Raw genomic sequence first — 22,030 nt, 5'->3', positions numbered from 1 at the left:
CTGACAGGGCCAGTCAGGAATATCTTCAGGGAAAGAGAACTGGACACAGAAAAGAAAGTGCTCCTCACCAAGAATAGTGGCTTGGTCACAGAAGGTTAAGAATGGGCACAAAATGGTCTAAGTCCTTGTTTCCCAATGCAGCCACCTTGGCTGGCTGACCGGATGATGAAATGGAGGCTTAGGCTGGGCCAATCCCCTCTGAGCTGCCTGTAGAGATATATCTGGGAATCTTGCTTGGAAGCAAGAGTGATGTGGCAAGCATGCACTCTCAGGCAAGAGGAAGATGGGAGGTTCTCTAGTCAGCTGGCCATGTATTGAAATGAAAGCTGAGCTGGGCCCCACTTACTTACATGCAAGTTATAGCTTACATATAAAACCACTTGCTCTTTGAGAATTGGGTTGGCTGTATCTTTTCAGGTATATGCTTAAATTTTGGAGAAAGGAATTTGAATAAAATTCCCTTTTTTTAAAGGGCCATAGACTTAAACACATTCTCTATGTATCTCTACTTTACAGCAGAATCTGTTTATCTGTCCCTTCCTTGCTGATGAATTTTAATTGTAGTAAGAGCTGACAAGTTTCTAGTATGCTGGGCTTAGATCAGGGTGACCCAGGTTCAAATCCCCGTTCAATCACAAAGCTTACTGGGTCACCTTGGACAATTCATTATCCCCCAAATCTAACCTACCCCACAGGATAAAAGGGTGACACTCGTTAGTGGAAAGGCAGAATAAAAATAATACCTTGAATAACCTGCAACATACAAGAATTTAGGGATGTACGAAAGTCACTTACCTTGAACAAAATTTGATTCGCGGTGGGGGGGAGGCGCTCTGTCCCTCCCCCTGAAATTCTGGCCGGGGGGGAGGCGCTCAGTCCCTCCCCCCCGAAATTCTGGCCAGGGGGGAGGCGCTCCGTCCCTCCCCCCCAAAATTCTGGCCGGGGGGGAGGCGCTCCGTCCCCCCCGAAATTCTGGCCGGGGGGGAGGCGCTCTGTCCCTCCACCCCCGAATCCTGGCCGGCTGGGCCGCAAATGGCGGCAGCTGTAGCCGCCGCCGTTTGCGTCCCTGCAGTCAGCCATGATTGTAAATGTTTACGTAGCCTATCATGGCCTATCACGGCTGAATAAAAAAACAACAACCGCGTGTACGCAAATGGCGGCGCCCATGGCTGCAATCCTATATACATGTATACTTGGAAGACCCACTGAACTTAGTGGGATGTACTTCTGAGAAACACACACAGAGCATACTGATAGACGGCAGTCCTAGATACATACTGCATTAATTACACTGTGGGCAGGATTGCTGCCTGTGGCACCAAGTGCTTCCTTGGTGCAAGGATCTGACGAATAATCAGCAAGTTTTTAAAGACTAAACATTAACACTGGCACATTTAATAGATCTATTGTAAAGCCTAAATGGTTTTAATAATGCTTTTATGATTCCATAGACTTTACTACATTCTTTACAAACAGCATTTTTTGAGTGGTGGTTGTTTTTATAAAAATGTTGAAATGATTAAATATTTTACAAGGCAATGAACCATTAGCGCTAATTGGGAGGCTTTTATAAGTCCCCCATGCTAAAGTTTAAACTTCAGACGATGAAGTTTTGTCTGGCAAACAGTCTTAAAGATTACCTACCATGGTCTTTTAACTGCCTCCCCTGCAAGTTTTGTCTGAAAAGCTGTATTTAGCAGGATTATGTTACCATATATAAACCTTAAAGATATCTTAAACTTTGGGGTTGATTAGGAAGATACGCAGTGTGCTTCTGGAGGAGTTCTCTTTTGAGGCAAGTCTTGTTCCTGGTTTTTTTCTTGGGACCAAACTAGCCATGACTTTTAAAAAGTAAAATTGCAGGTGTGGGGGCCCTGATCTGGACTGGCATGAAGGGTAGCCCTCCCCACCCCACCCCCACTAAGATCCCTACCAAGTCCCCTGTGCCTGCTATTTGTGGGAAAAGCTCCCATTCGTTCCAGTTGGAGTTGTTTTTCCTATGCAAATAGCAAAGCACAGGGGTGGAGATCAGGACCACAGTGGGAGGCAAAGGCAGAAAGCCCCTTCTCTTCATACCAGGGTCCCAACCTGGATCAGTCCCCCTGTACATTAAATTTTCTTTAAAAAGATCACACAGTTGCTTATTGCACAAATGGCGTCTGGTTGGCCATTTGTACTGGAGCTGGTCGTGTTCACGGAATCCTGGTCAGCTGCCAGTGCCACTCACTCCCCTCTCATTTCAGTAATCTCCACTGAGCCATGAAATGCCTAACGACCACTGTCCGCACTTTATGGCTCTTATGTGGAAGCTGCCTGAAGTATCTTCCATGAAGCAGTTTAGTTGCAAAGTATAGCGAAGCTTAGGGATGTCAGAGAATTCCGCGATGGATCTCAGTGAGGCCGAATGCCAGTGCATTCGGCGCCCGAAATCCATCGCGGAACAGCCTGCTACCCCTCACCCCCTGCGGATTCCCCCCGGGACGAGACTTACCTGGGGCGGATGTTCCGGGTGGCGGTGGCTCCAGCGGTGGCTTCGGTGGCAGCTGGTCTTCCGAACAGCTGCCGCCACCGCCATTTGCAGTCTGTGTCTCCCCCCCAATAGACGTGCTAGGCTACGTAAAGACTTACGTAGCCTATCACGTCTGAGTTTTTTTTCTTTTAAAACACGCGTACGCAAATGGCGGCAGCTACGGCCGCCACCATTTGCGTTCCTTATTTTTCACCATCTTAGTCTATGTCAATATTTATGTAGACTAAGATGAAGAAAAGAAAGGGGAACACAAATAGCGTCCACTACGCTATTTGCGTTCCCCTTTCTTTTCTTCATCTTAGTCTATGTAAATATTGACGTAGACTAAGACGGCGAAAAATAAGGAACGCAAATGGCGGCAGCCATAGCCGCCGCCATTTGCGTACGCGGTTTTGTTTTGTTTTTTTTAACCCAGAGCCCTCCGCGGCCGGAAATCTGGCTGCGGACGGCCCTGGCCTGGGCCTGGCCGGCTGCTTCGCGGAGCTGCCGTGGAGCACAGCTGGCCGTTGAGAATTCCGGGGGGGAGGACCGGATCGCCTCCCCCTCATCAAGGATTCCGGGGGGAGGGACGGAACGCCTCCCCCCCATGGACATTATCTGCGAAAAGGTAAGCGACTTTCATACATCCCTACTATAAGGTCCTTAAGTTTTATGCCTTTCGAGCGTGTGTGTCAGCATTCTCCAAAGGTCTTTATGATGACTGCTAAGAATGAGAGATGGAATTTGCATCCAAAGGTGAATCGATTGCCTTTATATGGAAAGTATAATTTATTACACACAGTTACTGTACCACTCTGAGAGACTATTTCAAGAACGGAATACTTCATAGAAAAATATATTCACTTTGAATTCATTTTTTCTTTTGCTCATCAGCAGATGTTTTGGAGAACAATTCTTTATCTAATAATTAAGTTTGAGAATGAACAGCTATGTAGCCATATTTATTCAGTTCTCTCCCTCCCCCGCCCCGATTATCATTTGGGATGATTCAATATTAATTATTTTGGTACTAATAGCTATTTATGTACCTATGATTTAATCACACGCATGAGTAAAACAAAGTATTTTTATTCAACACTGTTCATAATGCACAATAAAAGCAAATAATTGTAACATAAAGCTAGATGTTGAAACTGTTTTTTTCCCTTGTTCTGTCAATCTCTTGGACAGTCATATGCTTACATATCTATATATCCCAATAGTTTGGGTTAGTGCAGTCCTCATTCAGGACTACACTCTGGATTTCTAAGGGCGCAAACCTATGGTGCCTGGGAGAGCATCCCACGGAACGTAGGATTGTTTGGAGTTCCGCTCCCAAGGCCACAGACACTGCTATGACACCCAAGTTCTGATCCTCCTCCCCAGCAGTTGCTGTGGAAAGAACCGCAACCACTACTTCTTGAGGTTGCAAATGTGGCCTCGGAGGGAGAGATAAGGGGGTGCTCTGGTGGGTGGGGAGCGGAGAGGCTGGGATGAGAAATCCTTTGGCCTTTCCAGCTCTGGCCCAGCCCCCAGCAGCACCCCTTTATCTCTCCCTCTGAGAGACTCAGAGGCCTGTCCAGAGGAAAATTTCATAAACGGAGGATAGAGAGGTGAAAATTGCCCTGTCGCTCCTCCTGGCCTGCCAGCAGCAGCCTGGCAGTGAGGGCACTGGACACTTGGAACCCTCCGAGATAGGAAGTGGCTTTCTTCTAAGGGGAGTGCAACCCATAAGTAATGGTAAGTACTTTTAAGGGAAGTAATGTGGCATTCCAGTTGTCAAACTCTGTAGGTTCTTAACAGCCATACTAAAGGAGGTGAGATGTGCTTAGCACTGTCCAGTCGCAAATTCTTTAGGCCTCTTTCCTGAAAAATGTTGGGCACTCCAGGGGATGGTAGTGGTGGGAGGAAAGACACCCCCCAAATAATTGCTCCCAATCAAGATGACTATTCAAAGGATTAAAACCATCTGTGTGCTTAAATTGTTTCCTGAATCATACTGTTAAAAATTTTCATAATTAAGCTCTTAATTTTGGTCCCCACGCCATACTTTATGAGTATTTTAATTTTTAATAACAGAGCTATTTTTGCTTAATCCAAATATCGTATTAAACAAAGTTGCTCTAATTCTAGCCACACAAGCAAACCCTTTACAGTTGTCACCACAAAACTGCCAAACACCTACCCAAGCAATTTTTTACACCCAAAGAAGAAACTGAAGCATCACTGTTGCCACTGCATTTCATGCTCTGTGTGACAATATTCTTCCTTTCAGTGGTGAACGCTGCTCGGTCACGGCTCAACTCTTTCTGTTTGATAACATACTGCTATAAAGGGGCCCAGCTTCTTTCACCAGTCTCTATTTGTGATGCATTTAAAAGTGTGCCTAGTCGCCATAGATAAATACAGAACAAGGGGAATTCATCAGAGAGGTGAAAAATAGCTTGATCAAGGTTCTGCAGAAATTTCTTCTTCTGTTCTTCATCGCAATCAGAACTGGCAGTGTTTTCCTGTTCTGACCCTGTTTCAAGAAGCTGTTCCAAAACTCTACACAGAAAGAAAATATTTTCATATTGCATATGGTGCTTGGCTTGAATCTGGGAAGAAGAAAAAAATCAGACAAGACAGCATCATCAGTACAAAATACTGTTGTGCCCAGTAGCACAGAAGAAAGGGAAGAGACTTGGTGCCAGTTCATACATGCATCCACATTACTTGATTTCTCATTACTCAATACTTGATGACTCACACAGCTGAATGTGTGAGCAAACTGCATTGATAAGCATAGTGAAGGAGGTGATAACAAGTTCCATCTGTGGTGTTGGACCTAGGAGGGCTCTTTCACAGATGTGCTGCACAGTCATCAAGAACATGCATAGATGAACCAGCCCTTAAAAACTCATTCTACACATAGGATTTTTTTTTTTTTAAGGATACCGATTCACAGTAGACAAGTCACCACATATTCTTTTAGCATAACAGATCGATGAAGGCGATTTTGCACCACACAATACAGAAAAAGCAATATGAGTAAACTATGAGAATCTTAGTTATGTCAATAAATAACATCATACTTCTTTTCAGCCCACATTTTAAAATATGTGCATTTCTCTCAGTACAAGCTTTATTGCCATCCTCATGGAACAAAGATTTTGGATATTTACATTTGTGTTTAAATATCCTTGCTATGCCTATCTACTTGTAATATGAAGCACAGTGATTTCTTATGTTTTCTAGTGTGTATTTCACATGACTGAATATTTTAGACAGATGATGGGGAATTCAAATTACATCAAGACTATACATAAGGAAGGAAAAAAAAGGATGGAACAGAGAAAATTTAAATTTATTAAAGCTGCAAACTTATACGCACTTACCTGGAAGTCCCAATGAACTCAATGGGATTTACTTCTGAGCAGACATGTATAGGATTGCTCTGTTAAGAGCCCTGCTAGAAACTATCTACTCATTTATAAATTGGACTATGAGAAAGATTCTTAGCTGGGCATTCAGGAGTCACCTAATTTAAGCGCAATGGCATCTATTTTTGTAACATCCAAGTAATTTATTTATTTAATATACTGCTGTTCATAATAAATAACAAAACAGTTTATGTTTTTAAAAATAATACTGTTGGCAAATACTCATCCAGTCCAAAACATTTCCAGAGAAAAAAGATGCCACAACTAATACACCACAAGGTGCAACTGCCAGGGTCTTTTTTGTAGTGACTAGTCAGTGTAGCGCAGGGTTCCAATGGTGCCTGTGAAGGAGTCCCCAACATGGCACCCACAAAACTACCCCCCCTTTTAAAAATATGTACATGGATTTGTATATATCCATAGCAATGAATACATATGAAATGCATATGACTTTCTTAGGGATGTACGAAAGTCACGTACCTTGAACGAAAGTTGATTCGCGGTGGGGGGGAGGCGCTCCGTCCCTCCCCCCGAAATTCTGGCCAGGGGGGGAGGCACCCCGTCCCTCCCCCCCCAAATTCTGTTCGGTGGGGCGGCGCCCCATCCCTCCCGCCACGAATCTTGGCCGGGCGGGAATGCAAATGGCAGCGGCCGTAGCCGCCGCCGTTTGCGTCCCTGCAGTCAGCCGTGATAGGCTACGTAAATGTTTACGTAGCCTATCATGGCTGAGTAAAAAACAAAACAAAAACCCGCGCGTACGCAAATGGCGGCGCCCATGGGCACTGCCATTTGCGTACATGCGGGGTTTTTTTTGTTTTACTCAGCCGTGATAGGCTACGTAAACATTTACGTAGCCTATCTCGGTATTTTTTAAGCTCCTTCCCCAAACAGCAGCTTACCTGAGAAGGGAAAGCCTGCCAGATTGGATTTGGTGTCTAGGGATGTACGAAAGTGACTTACCTGTTCGCGGATTATGTTTATGGTGGGGGGGAGGTGTTCCGTCCCTTCCCCGGAATCCTCGACGGGGGGGAGGCGCTCCATTCCTCCCCCCCCGGAATTCTCGATGGCCGGCTGTGCTCCGCGGCGGCTCCGTGGAGCAGACGGCCAGGCCCAGGCCAGAGCCATCCACAGCTGGATTTCTGGCCACGGAGGGCTCTGGGAAAAACAAAAAAACCTGCGTACGCAAATGGTGGTGGCCGTAGCCTTAGTCTACGTAAATATTTATGTAGACTAAGACGGCGAAAATAAAGGGGAATGCAAATAGCGTAGCAGGCGCTATTTGCGTCCCTTTTTGATTCGCCATTTTAGCCTATGTAAATATTTACGTAGGCTAAAACAGCGAATCAAAAAGGGATGCAAATAGCGCTCGCTACGCTATTTGCGTTCCCCTTATTTTCGCTGTCTTAGTCTACGTAAATATTTACATAGACTAAGACACCAAAAATTAGGGATGAACGAAAGGTACTTACCTGGTCCCGCAGCTTGCTTCGCGGTGGGGGGGAGGCGCTTTGGTTCTCCCCCTGAAGTTCAGGCTGGGGGGGGAGGCGCCCCGCCTCGCCCGGCGGAAATTCAGGCCGGGGGGGAGGCGCCCCGCCTCGCCCGGCAGAAATTCAGGCCGGGGAGAAGTGCCACGTCTCCCCGGCCGCGAAATACAAAAGTGAAAAAAACAACAACACACACCCGTGATAGGCTACGTAACGATTAATGTAGCCTATCATGGCTAGATTTCCAAAGTCAGCCGTGATAGGCTACGTAAATCGTTACGTAGCCTATCACGGGTGACTTTGAAAAAAAAAAAGCGCGTAAGCAAATGGCGGCTCCCATGGGCGCCGCCATTTGTGTTCCTTATTTGGGCCCGGGTAGTCTACGTAAAGATTTTCTCCATAGTCTACCTAAATCTTTACATAGACTACCCAGGCCCAAATAAGGAACGCAAATGGCGGCGCCCATGGGCGCCGCCATTTGCGTACGCGGTTTTTTTTTTCCAAAGTCACCCGTGATAGGCTACGTTATAGGGGTGGGGGAGAATTTCTCCCCGAATCTTCGGGGGGGCGAGTGCCAACGCATTCGGTCCTCCGAAGGTTTGGGGAGAAATTCTCCGCCCCCCCGCCCCCCCCGGGATGGGACTTACCTTTTACGAATGTCGCTCCTGGCGGCGGGTCCTGGCGGCGGTTCGGCAGGTCTTCGTCAGGGGCGGGGCGGCAGCCGGTCTTTTGACCAGCTGCCACCGCCGCCATTACAAGAAAAGTAAAAAAAAAAAAAAACGCCCCTGTGACAGGCTACGTAACGATTAACGTAGCCTATCACGGCTAGATTTGCAAAGTCAGCCATGATAGGCTACGTTAATCGTCACGTAGCCTATCATGGGTGACTTTAAAAAAAAAAAGCGCGTACGCAAATGGTGGCCCCCATAGGGAGCCGGCATTCGTGTTCCTTATTTGGTCCCTGTAGTCTACTTAAAGATTTACATAGACTACGGCGAAAATAAGGGCAACGCAAATCTTTACGTAGACTACAGAGACCAAATAAGGAACGCGAATGGCGGCTCCCTATGGGGGCCACCATTTGCGTACGTGCTTTTTTTTTTTTTTAAGTCACCCGTGATAGGCTATGTGAAGATTAACGTAGCCTATCATGGCTGACTTTGCAGATCTAGCTGTGATAGACTACGTAAATCGTTACGTAGCCTATCACGGGGCTTTTTTTTTCTTTTCTTTTTTTCTTTTGAAGTTCGCGGCCGGGGAGACCGGGCTTCTCCCCAGCCTGAATTTCGGCCGGGCGAGGCGGGAAGCCTCCCCCCCGGCCTGAATTTTGGCCGGGCGAGGTGGGAATCCTCCCCCCCCGGCCTGAACTTCGGCAGGAGAAGCGAAGCGCCTCCCCCCCACCGCGAAGCAAGCTGCGAGACCAGGTAAGTGACTTTCGTACATTCCTAGCTACGTAACGATTAACGTAGCCTATCACGGCTGACTTTGGAAATCTAGCCGTGATAGGCTACGTTAATCGTTACGTAGCCTATCACGTGTTTTTTTTTTTTTTACTTTATTTTGTAATGGTGGCGGCGGCAGCCGGTCAGAAGACCGTCCGTTAGCCCCGCCCCCGCCGAACCGCCGCCAAACCACCGCCGGGACCTGCCACTGAGAGGGACATTCGCAGGAGGTAAGTCCCATCCCGGGGGGGTGGCGGCGGAGAATTTCACCGCCAATTTTGGGGGGCCGAATGCATTGGCATTCGGCCTCCTCAAGATTCGTGGAGAAATTCTCAGAAATTTTCCACCATCCCTACCAAAAATAAGGAACGCAAATGGCAGCGGCCGTAGCCACCACCATTTCCGTATGCTTTTTTTTTTTTTTTACCTAGCCATGATAGGCTATGTAAATGTTTACGTAGCCTATCACATCTTGAAAAAACCAAAAAAACCAAAAACCACAACTCTGCAAATGGCGGCGGCGGCGGCAGCCAGTCAGAAGGCCAGCCGCCACCGGAGCCGCTGCCGCCCGGAAGATCCACCCCAGGTAAGTCTTGTCCTGGGGCGGATCCGCAGGGGGGTGGCAGGCCGTTCCACCACTTATTTCGGGGGGCTGAATGCGCTGGCATTCGGCCTCACCGAGATCCGTGGCGGAATTCTCTGCCATCCCTACTGGTGTCCATCTCCCAGTTGCATGGCCAGATGTTCCTTCTTGCTACGACGTTGGCTGCTGTCACCTTTGCCCCCAGCTGGAAGGAGTCTAGTGACACGTCAGCTAGGAATGCCGCTGCCATTACCATGTCCTGCATGGTTTCACGGGTCTCCTTCCCTAGGTCTCTGCCCTGGAGTAGTCTGTTTGCCATCATGAAGATGCCCCTGGCGAGGATGGTAGATGTGGTTGCCGCCCACATGGATGTGGCTGAGGCCTTTAAGCCTCTGTGGAGGGCTACCTCACCCTTCAATTGTGCTGGTCTGAGGGAAGCTCGTCCTGCTCTGAGGTCAGGAGGGCCTTGGAGTTGAGAGCTGCAATGGATTCGTCTACTCTTGGGGTGACCGGATCCTGCATGGCATCCTCTTGCAGGTGATAGAACCTCTCACAGTGGCGATGGAGTGTCTTAGATCTGGTTGGCTTAGACCACCCCTTGAGTAGAATCTTTTCCAGGCTTAGTAGGAGTGGCACATTTGGGTGAGGGGGAGTGATGGGAAGGCCCCCGCCCCCACCCTCTTTGCCCATCCCTGGAGGGGTGTTGAGTCTTCTTCCTGGTCTGTAAGCTCCAGGATGTTAAGGCATTTGGATATTATGCTGGGAAATGCCTCAGAAGGGAAAAGACGGCCCTGCTGGGGTTTTTCCTTGGGCTTGTCTCCCTCTGAGGTGTCTCCCCTCTCAGACTCTGATGAGCTTGATCTAGGGGAAGAGGATCTGGAGCTTTAGGAGTCGGAGAGGTAGGCTGGGGATGAGGAAGGGGATCTGGCCCTTCAGCTCCCTTCTCCATGTCTCCTCGCCTCCTTCTCTGGATGGATGGTGATGAGGATTTGGTGCACTTCCTCCCAGAAGGTGGGATCAGGACCTGCCTGAGGCCTCCCTCCTCCTCCCCCTCTGCCTGCTTTTCCTGGAGTGGGCACAGGGGGTGGGGGTGCAACTATGCCTCTGTTTGGAGTGTGATCTGCTCCGCTGAATGTCCATGGAACTGTAGCTGGATGAGCGAGTGCGTCGTTTGTGACAGGATGTGCTCCAGTCGGAGCGCTCTCAGTGTCTTGTCCCCTCCTGTGGGGAGGCCTTGCGTCTGATTTGGCGAATAGCCTCCTCTAGTAAATCCAGCATGGATCTTTCCCTTTCCTGGATTTGTGGTGGGGGCTGGCCCTCAGGTGTGGGCCTGTAGCTGGGCTCCAGGCCCCCTGCCCTTTTTCCAGAGGCTCTTGCGATGGGGAAGGCGGGGGACTGGAGTCTTCCATTTCCTGCCCTTTCTGAGGCTCCAAGCGGAGGCGTGGGCTGAGGGGTTTGCCCTGGAGTCCCTTTACTGGGTGTGTGTGTGTGGGGGGGGGGAATGGGAGAGGGGGCACGAGGGGCCTTGCTGCCACCTGACTCATCCTCTCCGGGCCACTCCTGTTCCTTGGGGGGGGCAATGGAAGCTGCCGCCAACCCTCGCAGGCTCCGCTGCCTGGTAAGGCCTCACTCCACTGTGTCCACACTGGTCATTGGCGGGGAGCGGTGCCTGCCTCAACCCGCAGTTGAAGATTCTCCTGCTTTGCAGCGGTGGAGCTGGAGTGTTGGGGCTTCCCCAGCACCTGTGCGGCGGCGGGTAAGAAGCCCCGGGGGGGGGTCCTGGGTCCTTCTCCCCACTGCGAGCCAGCCCCTGGTGTGCCAGAGGAGTGGTCACCTCCCCTGCATTGCGACTGCAATTTGCTCTTCCTCTTCTTTTGAGTCTTTTTTCTTTTTTGGGTTGCTCTCGCACCCGAGAGCTTGGAAAAGCTGCCTCCTTCCACGAGGCAGGAAGTAAAATTGGCGAACATGGGGGAGGCCCCGCCTCCTCCGGAAGTTCTTTTGGAGACTTCCTTCTCGGCCCTGGAGGCACGACCTTCTCCGTACTGGCTGGTCTCCTGCACTCGGTAGGAGAACAATTGGTTTTCTGTACTTTTTTAGCCAAAGATGGCAAACTACTATTAACATTTTTTCTGTTTGTGTGTGTGTTTGCTTATTAAAATACTTTCCATAAAATAATGTGAAAATACATAGCATACCTGTTTGGATAGCAAAAACTCTCCAAAATACTTTCTAATCCTTCAATAATGTCTTATTCTTACAGGCAACTCCTGGTCCATATTATAGGCCCAGCGATTGTCTTTAACACAGGGTCAGTTGAATAGATCTTATGTTTCCATTCCAGTGAACAGACAATTCTGGGACTTAAGTCTACAATTCCCCCACTGACAGCCAAACAGCTCCAGGTAGTGGTGAAGCTGGAACTAGCCGCAGCATCGGATACAATGCCATATGCATATTGCCTAAATAACGTCTGTTACAGGTGTGGCCCTTAAGAGCTGTAATTTTCCTGCATTGCGGAGCTTGAGTGAATGTGGACAACCGTTAACACAACAAGTTAAACTGAAAAGTTTGTTAATTGATCTATCCTATATATAAGGTCCATGTACATTCGTATCTAGTACGATCCAAAAATAAATGTTGGCTCTGGGCTTGATACCTTCTATTATTGTTGTTGTTGTTGTTGTTATTATTATTATTATTGGGTGACTTTTGGCCAGTCACAAACTCTCAGCCCAACCTACCTCACAGGGCTGTTGTTGTGAGGATAAATTGGAGGAGAAGAGGATTATCTATGCCGCCTTGGGTTCCTTGGAGGGGAAAAAGGAGGGATATAAATGCAACAAACAAACAAACAAACAAATTTCCTAATAACCTGAAACCAAGCCCTTGTGCAGTGTATAACATAAGGTTAACAATGACAAAACACTGCCTGCATGCTGACAATCTAAAGACATTTAAATCTTCTTCATACCTCACTTATTAACTCATAGATTTTACTTTTCACCATATTTATTCTTCATGGCACATAGATGGGATATTTCATTGACAAGCAGTACACTAATTTGTGAGCAGCAGTTCTTGCAACATGAACAGTACATCTTTGTCTTAGGATGACTACAATATACAACTTAGAAGTCAATATCAGTCAGATATACATTATAGTTCCTATACCCTTTTAAAAATATTTATATTTCTTACAGTAACAGGCCCTTGGAAGAACTAAATAAAAAATGGAAGCACCCAGGATCAGTAGAACTAGTCAAAACAAATGAAGGGAAATGCTGTAAAATGTTATATTTCAAGTGAAATATGCACCATGATGCCCACTTCTGACAGTGAAAAATACCCACTGAATAAGTGAGCAAGGCCCGGTCTTTGAGATTTTTGTATCCAGATACCTCAAAGCTTGACCACCCAGGCAGAAGTCAAAGGCTAGATAAAAAATGTCAGGAGCAGCTTAGGTGACTGCCCAACCATAGACAAACCAGAAGCCAAATGAAAATTGCCCAGAGCCTTATCACATGCTGCTTGGCCAAGGCATAGAAAAATGTTCTCAAGTAGCACGGAATGCAATCTCCAGAAGTAAAGCCCATCAGAACTAAAAAAAAAAAGAATGCATGAATGCTAAACAGCGAAGGCCAAATGTAGTATGCTGAAAGGTAAGTGACCTGCCTAAGGCTGTTCAGTGAGTATAGGGCTGAGCTGTGACTGAACGTGGATGGTTCACAGCTCATGAGCTTAACTGCAATGCTAAACCACCTCTCAAGTCAATTGAAAACTAACATGTTATTCATTTCCTTTGATTGAATTTTGGTTTAATCACAGAAGGGTGTATTTATAAGAATGAATCATTCAGAAGAAAAGAAAATACAAAGAAATCTTGCCTTGTGATCGTCTCTCATTCTAACAGTCACTCATATATCAACATATCCTTAATCTTCTTAAGCACTCCCAGTTTAGCTAGTAAGTAGAGGAGATCACTCATTTGTCACGTCGTATACTTCTTGTTGGTGATCTCCAATCACCATCAGCTAGACTGCTACTAGATGTACATCACAGGGTTCTAAAAATGATCTGTATTCAGTTTAACTGATAATTTTGGAGAAAAACACACACAATTTACCACCTGAGATTGCTGCCAAGAAACAGCAAAATTCAGCATAAGGCGTCTACTTTCCAGTTCCTGGAAGCGTTTAATAGAACATATGGGGAAGGAGCTGCCAGCATCAGCTACCAACGTGCAACCATGAATTGAAGGTTATTGCATATATTAGAAAATTTAGAGCACTTTCAGATTTTGTACTTACCTTGTGTTGCTACTGCAACATAAATAAGGTAAGAAAAGGTAGAAAAACAGAATCCCTCTGGCACCTTAAGGACTAAGTAATTTAGGGCACAATCCTATGCATGTTTAGACAGAGAAAAGGCCTACAACTCCCAGCGTTTTCTAGCCAGCATTCCCTAGTTGTAGGCCTTTTCTCTGTCTAAACATGCATAGGATTGTGCCCTTAGGCTTCAATATTATACACACTTACCTGCAAATAGGTCCTACTTGAACTCAGTGGGACTTACATATCTATCCAGAAGTATAGGATTGTGTTGTTCTTGTGCCATTGGATTGTAAAGGAAAGTGCCTACTTATAAGAAACTCTATGTGCTAGATGAAAAGGAGTCCTTTCATTCATCGAAGGGAACCTTTGGATTCAATCCAAGACATTTTCATATTTGCAATTTCTAGGTACACAAGCAAGATACCTTTGGTGGAACATTTTTGTAATATTACCCCCAAATTAAACAGATCTCAGAATGGCTTACAGTCAGTATGTGATGTCACTGAAACACCCACACAAAAGCTTTTCCTCCTCAGTGTTGTATGGTAACAGGATATCTCAAAACAACCAGAGAGCACTGACCTTTTGAGCTGATAAATACTGGGAGTGAGGCTTAATCTTAAAACGTGATAAAGTGCAAATATCTATCATATTTCAAAGCAAAAGGAAACTTTCACTCCTGAGATAATTTATTTTATTTTTTATTTTGTTGCATCAATGTATAACATTTTTGCTTTGGAGAAATTGCTTTTAGTGTGTGTGCTCCCCCACTCCACCACCCCTGCGTCAAACCACCAAGCAGGAATCTTGGCAAATAAATTATTGACTGAATGTTTCTTGTTTTGTTTGCTCATTGATTATGAACACTTCATTTCTACAATCAGTGTTTCCTGATCTGCTCTCTCATAAAAGAACAAGTTTAGGCAAATGCTCTGCATGATATAGAGAAAGGATTAAATTAGAGAAATATCTAGTAAATCTCTCATGCAGCTTATCAATCACACTTGAAAAACTGTTTATCATAGCACATATGATTGCAAAATAATATTGGCTACAGCAGCCAAAATAACTGTAAACAAAAACAGTCATATAAATAGGGTTGGACCCAATGCTGTCCACACGCTACTGGAGTGCAAACCACTGGGGACACTGATTTCCCCTCCCCCTTGCAAACCCCCAGATCTACTCCACAGAGTTGGGGTATCTCCAGAGCAGCTTTGGTGGGTGCACAGGGAGCTGAAAGGGGAAGTCTGCTTGTACAACAGTGGATTTAATTCATAATACGGAATGGAATAATGCCATTTCAGTTGGAGTGGCCATCTTTCAAGACTTTCCGGCATATATATATTTGTGGCTGCTACAGAGAGACTGCTTTAAAGTAAGTCCACTTGGCAGCTGTCACATGACAATTTCTTTCCATGCAATGTCTTACCATGCAAATTTTGTTCATTATTCACCTTCTACAGCCATTCATGGAGGAACGGAGAGAACTTCCACTGTGACCTGCTGAATGAGAATGGCTCACTGCTTGGAGATAGCCAGAAATGATGCCACTTAAAGCATTCCCCCTTGGAGGCTTCCATATATGCACCAGTCCTTAGGAAAGGCAAGGAACACGAGGAAAAGGGAAGAAAGATCATTGCCACTGCTGTATCAGTGTTGCCTCAATCTTACAGTGATTAAATTTGCCTAACTTCTTCAAGGACCTCAACACGCCAGTTGGAAATTTTGAATCGATGTCGAGAACTACAAGTGAGCTGGATATTTTTGTGCCCATTGTTCAGGAAGAACATACCTTGAATATGGCTTGTGGATAACACTCAGTGGAGGTTGCAGGTTTAATGGGTTTTTAGAAATGCTTTTATGAGACTAACAACGCAGGGCGCAATCCTATGGGATCCGCCCTGGATACTCATAAGCCTCTGACCTCGGAGGCTTGCAAGTATCCTATGCAGAGCAGGAAGCGCACTGCGCCTTTTAAGCTAGACAGGTGTTTTGCCCGTCTCGTGGCGGCTTCAAGGAGGGGAGGGGAAAGGAGGCTGGGGCGGCCATAGGATATGTCATATAGCAGCTACCCTGGTCTCCTCCCCTCCCCACTCCCAGGGATGCCCCCTTTGCCGCGTCTCCACGCTCTGAGCATGGAGAGGTAGCTGGCGTGGTTCTCTCCACGCCTATGAGGGGGAGGGGAGCGCTGTTTCCTGGCTCCCAGCTAGGAAACCGAAATATCCTATGTCCCCCAGACACTGTCTGGGGGCTTGTTTCCTAAGAGTTTTAAAGAAATTTGTTCTGATGTTAACATAGTTATCGTGATTTTTTTTTTTTTTACCCCAAATTCTCATTCAAATTTTCCATGGTTTCTGGCATTCAAATAAGAATATATCAGTGTGACTCATAAGATGTCTCCACCTCAAAAGGTACAAAATATGTAAACATTTTTCTAATATATTTGGCTAGCTCAATTATTGTAGTGTGGCGAGTATATATGCTAACGTTCCACTGATGTTAGTTAACACCGCAATTGTATGCTTCACATATCCCCCAGTGTTGGAGAAAGGACAGTCCCTGCTCATGTAGCATCACAGTTCTTGCACATGCACTTGAGCCTCTGCTGAATGCGTAATATAATTGCGCTCTCTCCCCCCCACCCCGCCCTTAGACATCAAGCTCATACAGCAAGATGTAAAATATTCTGACAATACCATCAGGCAACAGAATCAGCAATCGAAAGAATATACCAGCATTCAAATGGTACATTCAGATACAAGCATATATATCCCTTCCATTATTTCTCCTAGGTGACAGTGGTGACTTGTTTTGATATGATATGGTAAACAGCAAGGGATGCAATCTGACTGGAACTATAAAAATACAAAGGACAGCGAAAGAGGATAATGTACTGAACCGGGCACAGCTGGTCGGTAGGGGCAAGTAGGGCACCAAACCGCTGCTTTGCCACTTCACTCCATTCTTCCCTCCCTCCCTGGAGTGATCAAGAGTAACGAAGAGCTCTCTTGCTGTAACCCTTGGCGATCGCATGGTGGCTGCTGCTGTACTGTGCAGACCAGGAAGGGACTCCTGATCCAGCAGTGTCATTTTCACCAATTGCACACGTGACTATAAAAAACAGTGGTTTCCTGGAGGACCAGCTCCTCCCAAATGGCAAAGCCTGGTTAAAAAGAAAGAAAGGTGCAGGCTTTGTGCCATAGAGCAGACAATCAGATTTGACCCTGATCCTTCTGAAATGGGTGGGGTCGGAAGGGAGCAGGTGGGGGCACACAGCTGCTGCAGCTGGATTTGCCCGGGCTGGCTTAACTAGCCTGGTCAGCAGTCGGGGCCAATCAGAGCATTTGGGGGCAGAGCCACTGATTGTAAAGAATCACTCACATAGCATGCCAGATTCTGGAGGCCACGTTCCAGAATGCAGCAGCTGGTCCTCCAGCCCAGCCGTTTTTGGCACAATCATGTTCATGATCATGTTCATCATCATCCCAGTATTATTGGTTTTTAAAAAATGTGTGTGTGTGTGTTGTTGTTGTTGTTGTTTTACTGCTGCTGGACTATTGCTGATCTTCTTGGGGTAGGGGAAATCTGGGATTGTTTCCCCCTTTGTGGGTGTGGATCTCATTTTCCACAGCACAGATTAGTTTTTTAAGAAATCATTTCAATCATTTGCATGGGTGGTGGTGGGGTAAACATAATTTCCCTCTTGGAGGTGGGAAGAGGAAAATATATAGGGCCCTAACCATTTAAATTGTTTTTTAAAATACATATTTAGGCAGGAAGAAATTTGTTGTTATTGTTGTTCAGTCGTTCAGTTGTGTCCGACTTTTCGTGACCCCATGGACCATAGCACGCCAGGCCTTCCTGTCCTGCGCTCTCTCCCGGTTAGGGATGTCAGAGAATTCTGCCACGGATCTCGGTGAGGCCGAATGCCAGTGCATTCGGCCCCCCGAACTCCGTGGCGGAACGGCCTGCCACCCCCCCACCTCCCCGCGGATCCCCCCTGGGATGAGACTTACCTGGGGCGGATCTTCCGGGCGGCAGTGGCTGCTGGTCTTCCGAATGGCTGCCGCCATTTCCAGTCTTGTAAAAAAAACAAACCCAAAAACGACGTGATAGGCTATGTAAAGATTTACGTAGCCGATCATGGCTGGGTTTTAAAAAAAAAATCAAAAAAAAAAGACGTGATAGGCTACGTACAGATTTACGTAGCCTATCATGGCTGGGTTTAAAAAAAACCCCAAAACCATGTACACAAATGGCGGTGGCTACGGCTGCTGTCATTTGCGTTCCTTATTTTTGGCCGTCTTAGTCTACGTAAATATTTACGTAGACTATGACGGCGAAAATAAAGGGGTACGCAAACAGCGTAGCGGGCGCTATTTGCGTTCCTTATTTTTGGCCGTCTTACGTAGGCTAAAACGGCGAATCAAAAAGGGACGCAAATAGTGCCCGCTACACTGTTTGCGTACCCCTTTATTTTCACCGTCATAGTCTACGTAAATATTTACATAGACTAAGACGGCCAAAAATAAGGAATGCAAATGGCGGCGGCTGTAGCCGCCGCCATTTGCGTACACAGTTTTTGTTTTTTTTCCCCAGAGCCCTCCGCAGCTGGAAATCCGGCTGCAGACGGCTCTGGCCTGGCTGGGCCTGGCTGGCTGCTCCGCGGAGCTGTCGTGGAGCACAGCCGGCCGTGGAGGATTCCGGGGGGAGAAATGGATCGCCTCCCCCCCCCGTCGAGGATTCCGGGGGGAGGGACGGAATGCCTCCCCCCCCCTCAACATAATCTGCGGAAAGGTAAGTGACTTTTGTACATCCCTACTCCCGGTGTGTGGTCAAGTTCATATTCATTGCATCAGTGATACTATCTAGCCATCTCATCCTCTGCTGTCCCCTTCTCCTTTTGCCTTCAATCTTTCCCAGCATCAGAGTCTTTTCCAGGGAGTTTTCTCTTCGCATTAGGTGGCCAAAATATTTAAGCTTCAGCAGGAAGAAATACACCGGCTCAAATTAATCAATTTCCACCTCTGTTGTCCCAATTAATTCACTTACAGTGCAATCCTGTGTGTGTCTACTCAGAAGTAACTCCAATTGAGTTCAGTGGAGCTTACTCACAAGGGAATGTGTATAGAATTGCAGCCTTAAAAACCCTTTCCTTCTGTGGCCTCTTTGGCGCAAACTAATGGTTTTTTTAAAATTCCTTTCTCCAGGTTGGGAATGTGGAGAAATTCAAAAAATACTGCTTTTCTATGATGTGGCTCTGAAGATATCATTATTAGCATTATCATCATAACATACAAAGGGGTGGATTTTGGATGCTCCCAGAACTTGCTGGTAGATTCCAAATACTGCTTTATGTGTGGCTCTGAGAATATTACTATTATTATCATGAATAATATTGTCTTATTTTGTGTGGCTGTGTAGATCCCGCCTAGCCCATTCTCTGTGTAATATGAGTTGTTGCTGGAACAGGAAAATGTGGCTTCAAAGGAGTGCTTCTGTCTAGCTGTGTGTGTGTGTGTGTGTGTGTGTGTATAACAGATAATGGAGTTTGTGCATGTCTGTGTGAATGGGTGAGACCAGATTTGCGGGCATGCAACGTGTCTCCTTTTGCTATGGGGACTACTTTTTTGTTTTGTGACTCTGAGGATATCATTATTATCATAACATGGAAGGGGTGGATTTTGCTTGGACGCTCTCAGAATTTGCTGGCTCTGCTTGCTCCCAAGTAATACAACCCCTTGAACCTTTGAGTTGAGATTTTTAAGCTGGATTCTTGTACTTTCATTGCTCTTAGTTGTGAGTAGGAATGCACTGCTGCTGTTGTTGTTGTTGTTGATAACAACAACATCATCAATTTGTGTCACACCCAATAAGACACCCTTTGTGCATGTCTACCACTTAATCAAATAATTGCTTTAGAAAGATATGCACCTTGCTTAGTTTCTTCAGGTCAGGGGTCTGTTGAGGAGTTTGGGGGTAATGGCACCTTCAGGCTTGTGATGGTGTATTTTTTACTCAGCTGCAGCTTAAATTGTTGTGGTGAATGTGTATGTCAACACTGCAGTTTAAATGTCCTCTGATGCTTTGCACTGCAGGACAACGATGACAGAGGAAGGACAATGAGAGTGTGTGCGGGGGGGGGGAGGGGGGAGTATAGAAAAGTCCAAGTTAATGAAAAGGAAAGGGAAAAGCGAGTAAGGATAGGGAAAATAAAACAACGCTGCAAAATTTACCCCAAAGTTATTGCTTTTTAATACTGGGAGTAGCATCATGAGGTAGTATCTGATGGTTTAAAAATACAGTGCTCTTTATCAGTAATTTACAACTTATAATATCCTGTAAGCTTGTGAACAGCACTTTGAGAACTGCATTATTTCCCCCCTGTCTTCATTGATAATGGAACATCAAATTTGATCCTTCTGGTATGTTTTGCAATGCTTTCATCGTATGTCTAAGGAAAATAGGTTGCTTTCAGAAAGCACAAAAGTTTAAATTTTGTGTGAAAAGATCATCATGCTCAAAATAAATCAGTCACTCTTCATTTCAATAGGGATGGGATCATTCCATACGCAAGTATAATGGTTTCTTGGCCTCAACTGCAATCTATAAAATGGGCTCAACAGGGATATATCTTAATACTTGTTGCTCACAATACCCTTATGAAATGGGTGTGGGGAGGAACACACTGACTTAGCTTTAACATTTTAACAACACTCAACCTGAGTATAAAAGGGTGGCTAAGGGTGCAATCCTATGGCCGCTAGTCAGCGGCCAGCTAGACAGCCATAGGATAGGTTGGTTTCTGGGAACTGACCCCCACCCCCTCCTGCATCGGCTTGTAGGCAGCACAGACCGGCCCCGTGCTCCTAAGGGCAGTGCAGAGCGGTGAAAATGGGGCGTTCCCAGGGGTGGGTGGGGAGGTTGGAAATGCCGGTACGACACATCCTATGTGTCGTCCGGCTGCCGCTTCCTGTGCTCCAAGGACAGCCGAAATTGGCTGTCTAGCCGCAAAAGCCGGGAGGGGGAAGCAAGGATAAGATCTGCTCCTCACCACTCCTCCTGCCCTGGATAGGTGGTTGCCCCTGGGCTTGGAGCCGACCATTGATCCAGATAGGATTGCTCCCTAAAGGGTGTAAAAAAGGAGAAGGGCTATAGCTCAGTGGTGCAACACATGGGTTGCATGCAGAAGATCCTGGCATCTCCAGGCAGGGCTGGAAAAATTCCTGACTGAATCTCTGAGGAGTCATTGCTGTGCATGTCCCTCTTTGAATGGGTTGCCGCTGGGTTCCAAAGCCTGCTTTTCTAGTTGTGGCTCTGAGATCATCATCATCATCATCATCATCATCATCATCATCTTATTTTGTGTAGCTGCTTGGATCCCACCTCCAGCCATGCTTTGCAGTCATAAGTTTAAAGACTCTTGATTCTTTGTGCAATGGGAGTTGTTCCTGGAACAGGAGAATGTGGGCCCAAAGGAGTCCTTTTGTGTGGCTGTGTGAATTCCACCCCCCTTGCACTCATGATCTTTAAGTTCATGCACCTTAGTTTCCCCTTTCTGTGATACTGGTTGCTGGCTGTTGGGGATTCAAAAGACTGCTCTGCCTCTGCTGACCCACCCTCTGTCCCACCAGTCAGACTGGCCACCAGCCTCCACTGTACTTAACAGCTACACCTAATCATGTTATGGTGATAACAGTATGCTGCTATGGCATATCTTAACTTCCAAGACACACTCACTACAGGCAAATTTTATGAACACACTGACAGAACTTTGTTGTTGGCTATAAAGACTAGCATTTATAAAAGAATGAAATTAAATGTAGAGATAATCCCCACACCAAAATATATGGAAAATATGTCAAGTCCTGCAATACACATTTAATTTCATCTGCATGTACCTTTTAATATATAATTTTGCAAACTGGGCACAAAAAGAATGGACTTTATTTTCTGATGGGTTTATCACAAGCACATTAGGAGCAATATGAACAGGAAATGATCATAGCAGTTTCATGAATTCAGATTGTTAAGTTCTCTTTAAAAGACAGCTAATCCAAGTTGCTGAAATCTCGTTTATAAAGGCATAGCTAAGCAGGACAAAAATCAACTTTATACTACTGTTGTCGCTTGACTAAGAATTTATGGACCAATCTTTCTGCATTTTACGATGGTGAATATCGGAGGGTGGTAGATGAAATATATATTTCATACATCATTTTTTAAGAAATATATTGAATCACTTTAAAAATAATG

The 22,030-nt window shown here is 46.1% G+C and overlaps 1 protein-coding gene across 2 annotated transcripts in view; it reads right to left on the bottom strand.

Annotated features, from left to right (window-relative positions):
• Positions 1-3,581: 3,581 nt before the first annotated feature.
• The window catches only part of MEI4 (meiotic double-stranded break formation protein 4), a 112,841-nt gene continuing 94,392 nt past the window's right edge, over positions 3,582-22,030 (bottom strand). Inside the window, exons 5-6 of one of the 2 annotated variants that reach the window (XR_014787231.1) lie at positions 4,085-5,106; positions 3,585-3,974 (exon numbers count right to left, since the gene is read on the bottom strand). Coding sequence is in view for 1 of the 2 variants with exons in the window: in XM_084831126.1 (XP_084687252.1) it covers positions 4,837-5,106 (270 nt within the window). In the remaining variant the exon portion in view is untranslated. Of the gene's footprint in view, positions 5,107-22,030 lie in introns of both variants that reach the window. The other variant, XM_084831126.1, reaches the window with a different exon arrangement.

This window comes from Heloderma suspectum, chromosome 1, assembly GCF_057233095.1.
Source record: "Heloderma suspectum isolate Gila_16-S chromosome 1, 16-S_ref, whole genome shotgun sequence".
Classification (NCBI taxonomy): Eukaryota; Metazoa; Chordata; class Lepidosauria; order Squamata; family Helodermatidae; genus Heloderma; species Heloderma suspectum.
The sequence above is the reverse complement of the archived record's forward strand: the minus strand, read 5'-3'. Positions and strand labels throughout refer to the sequence as shown.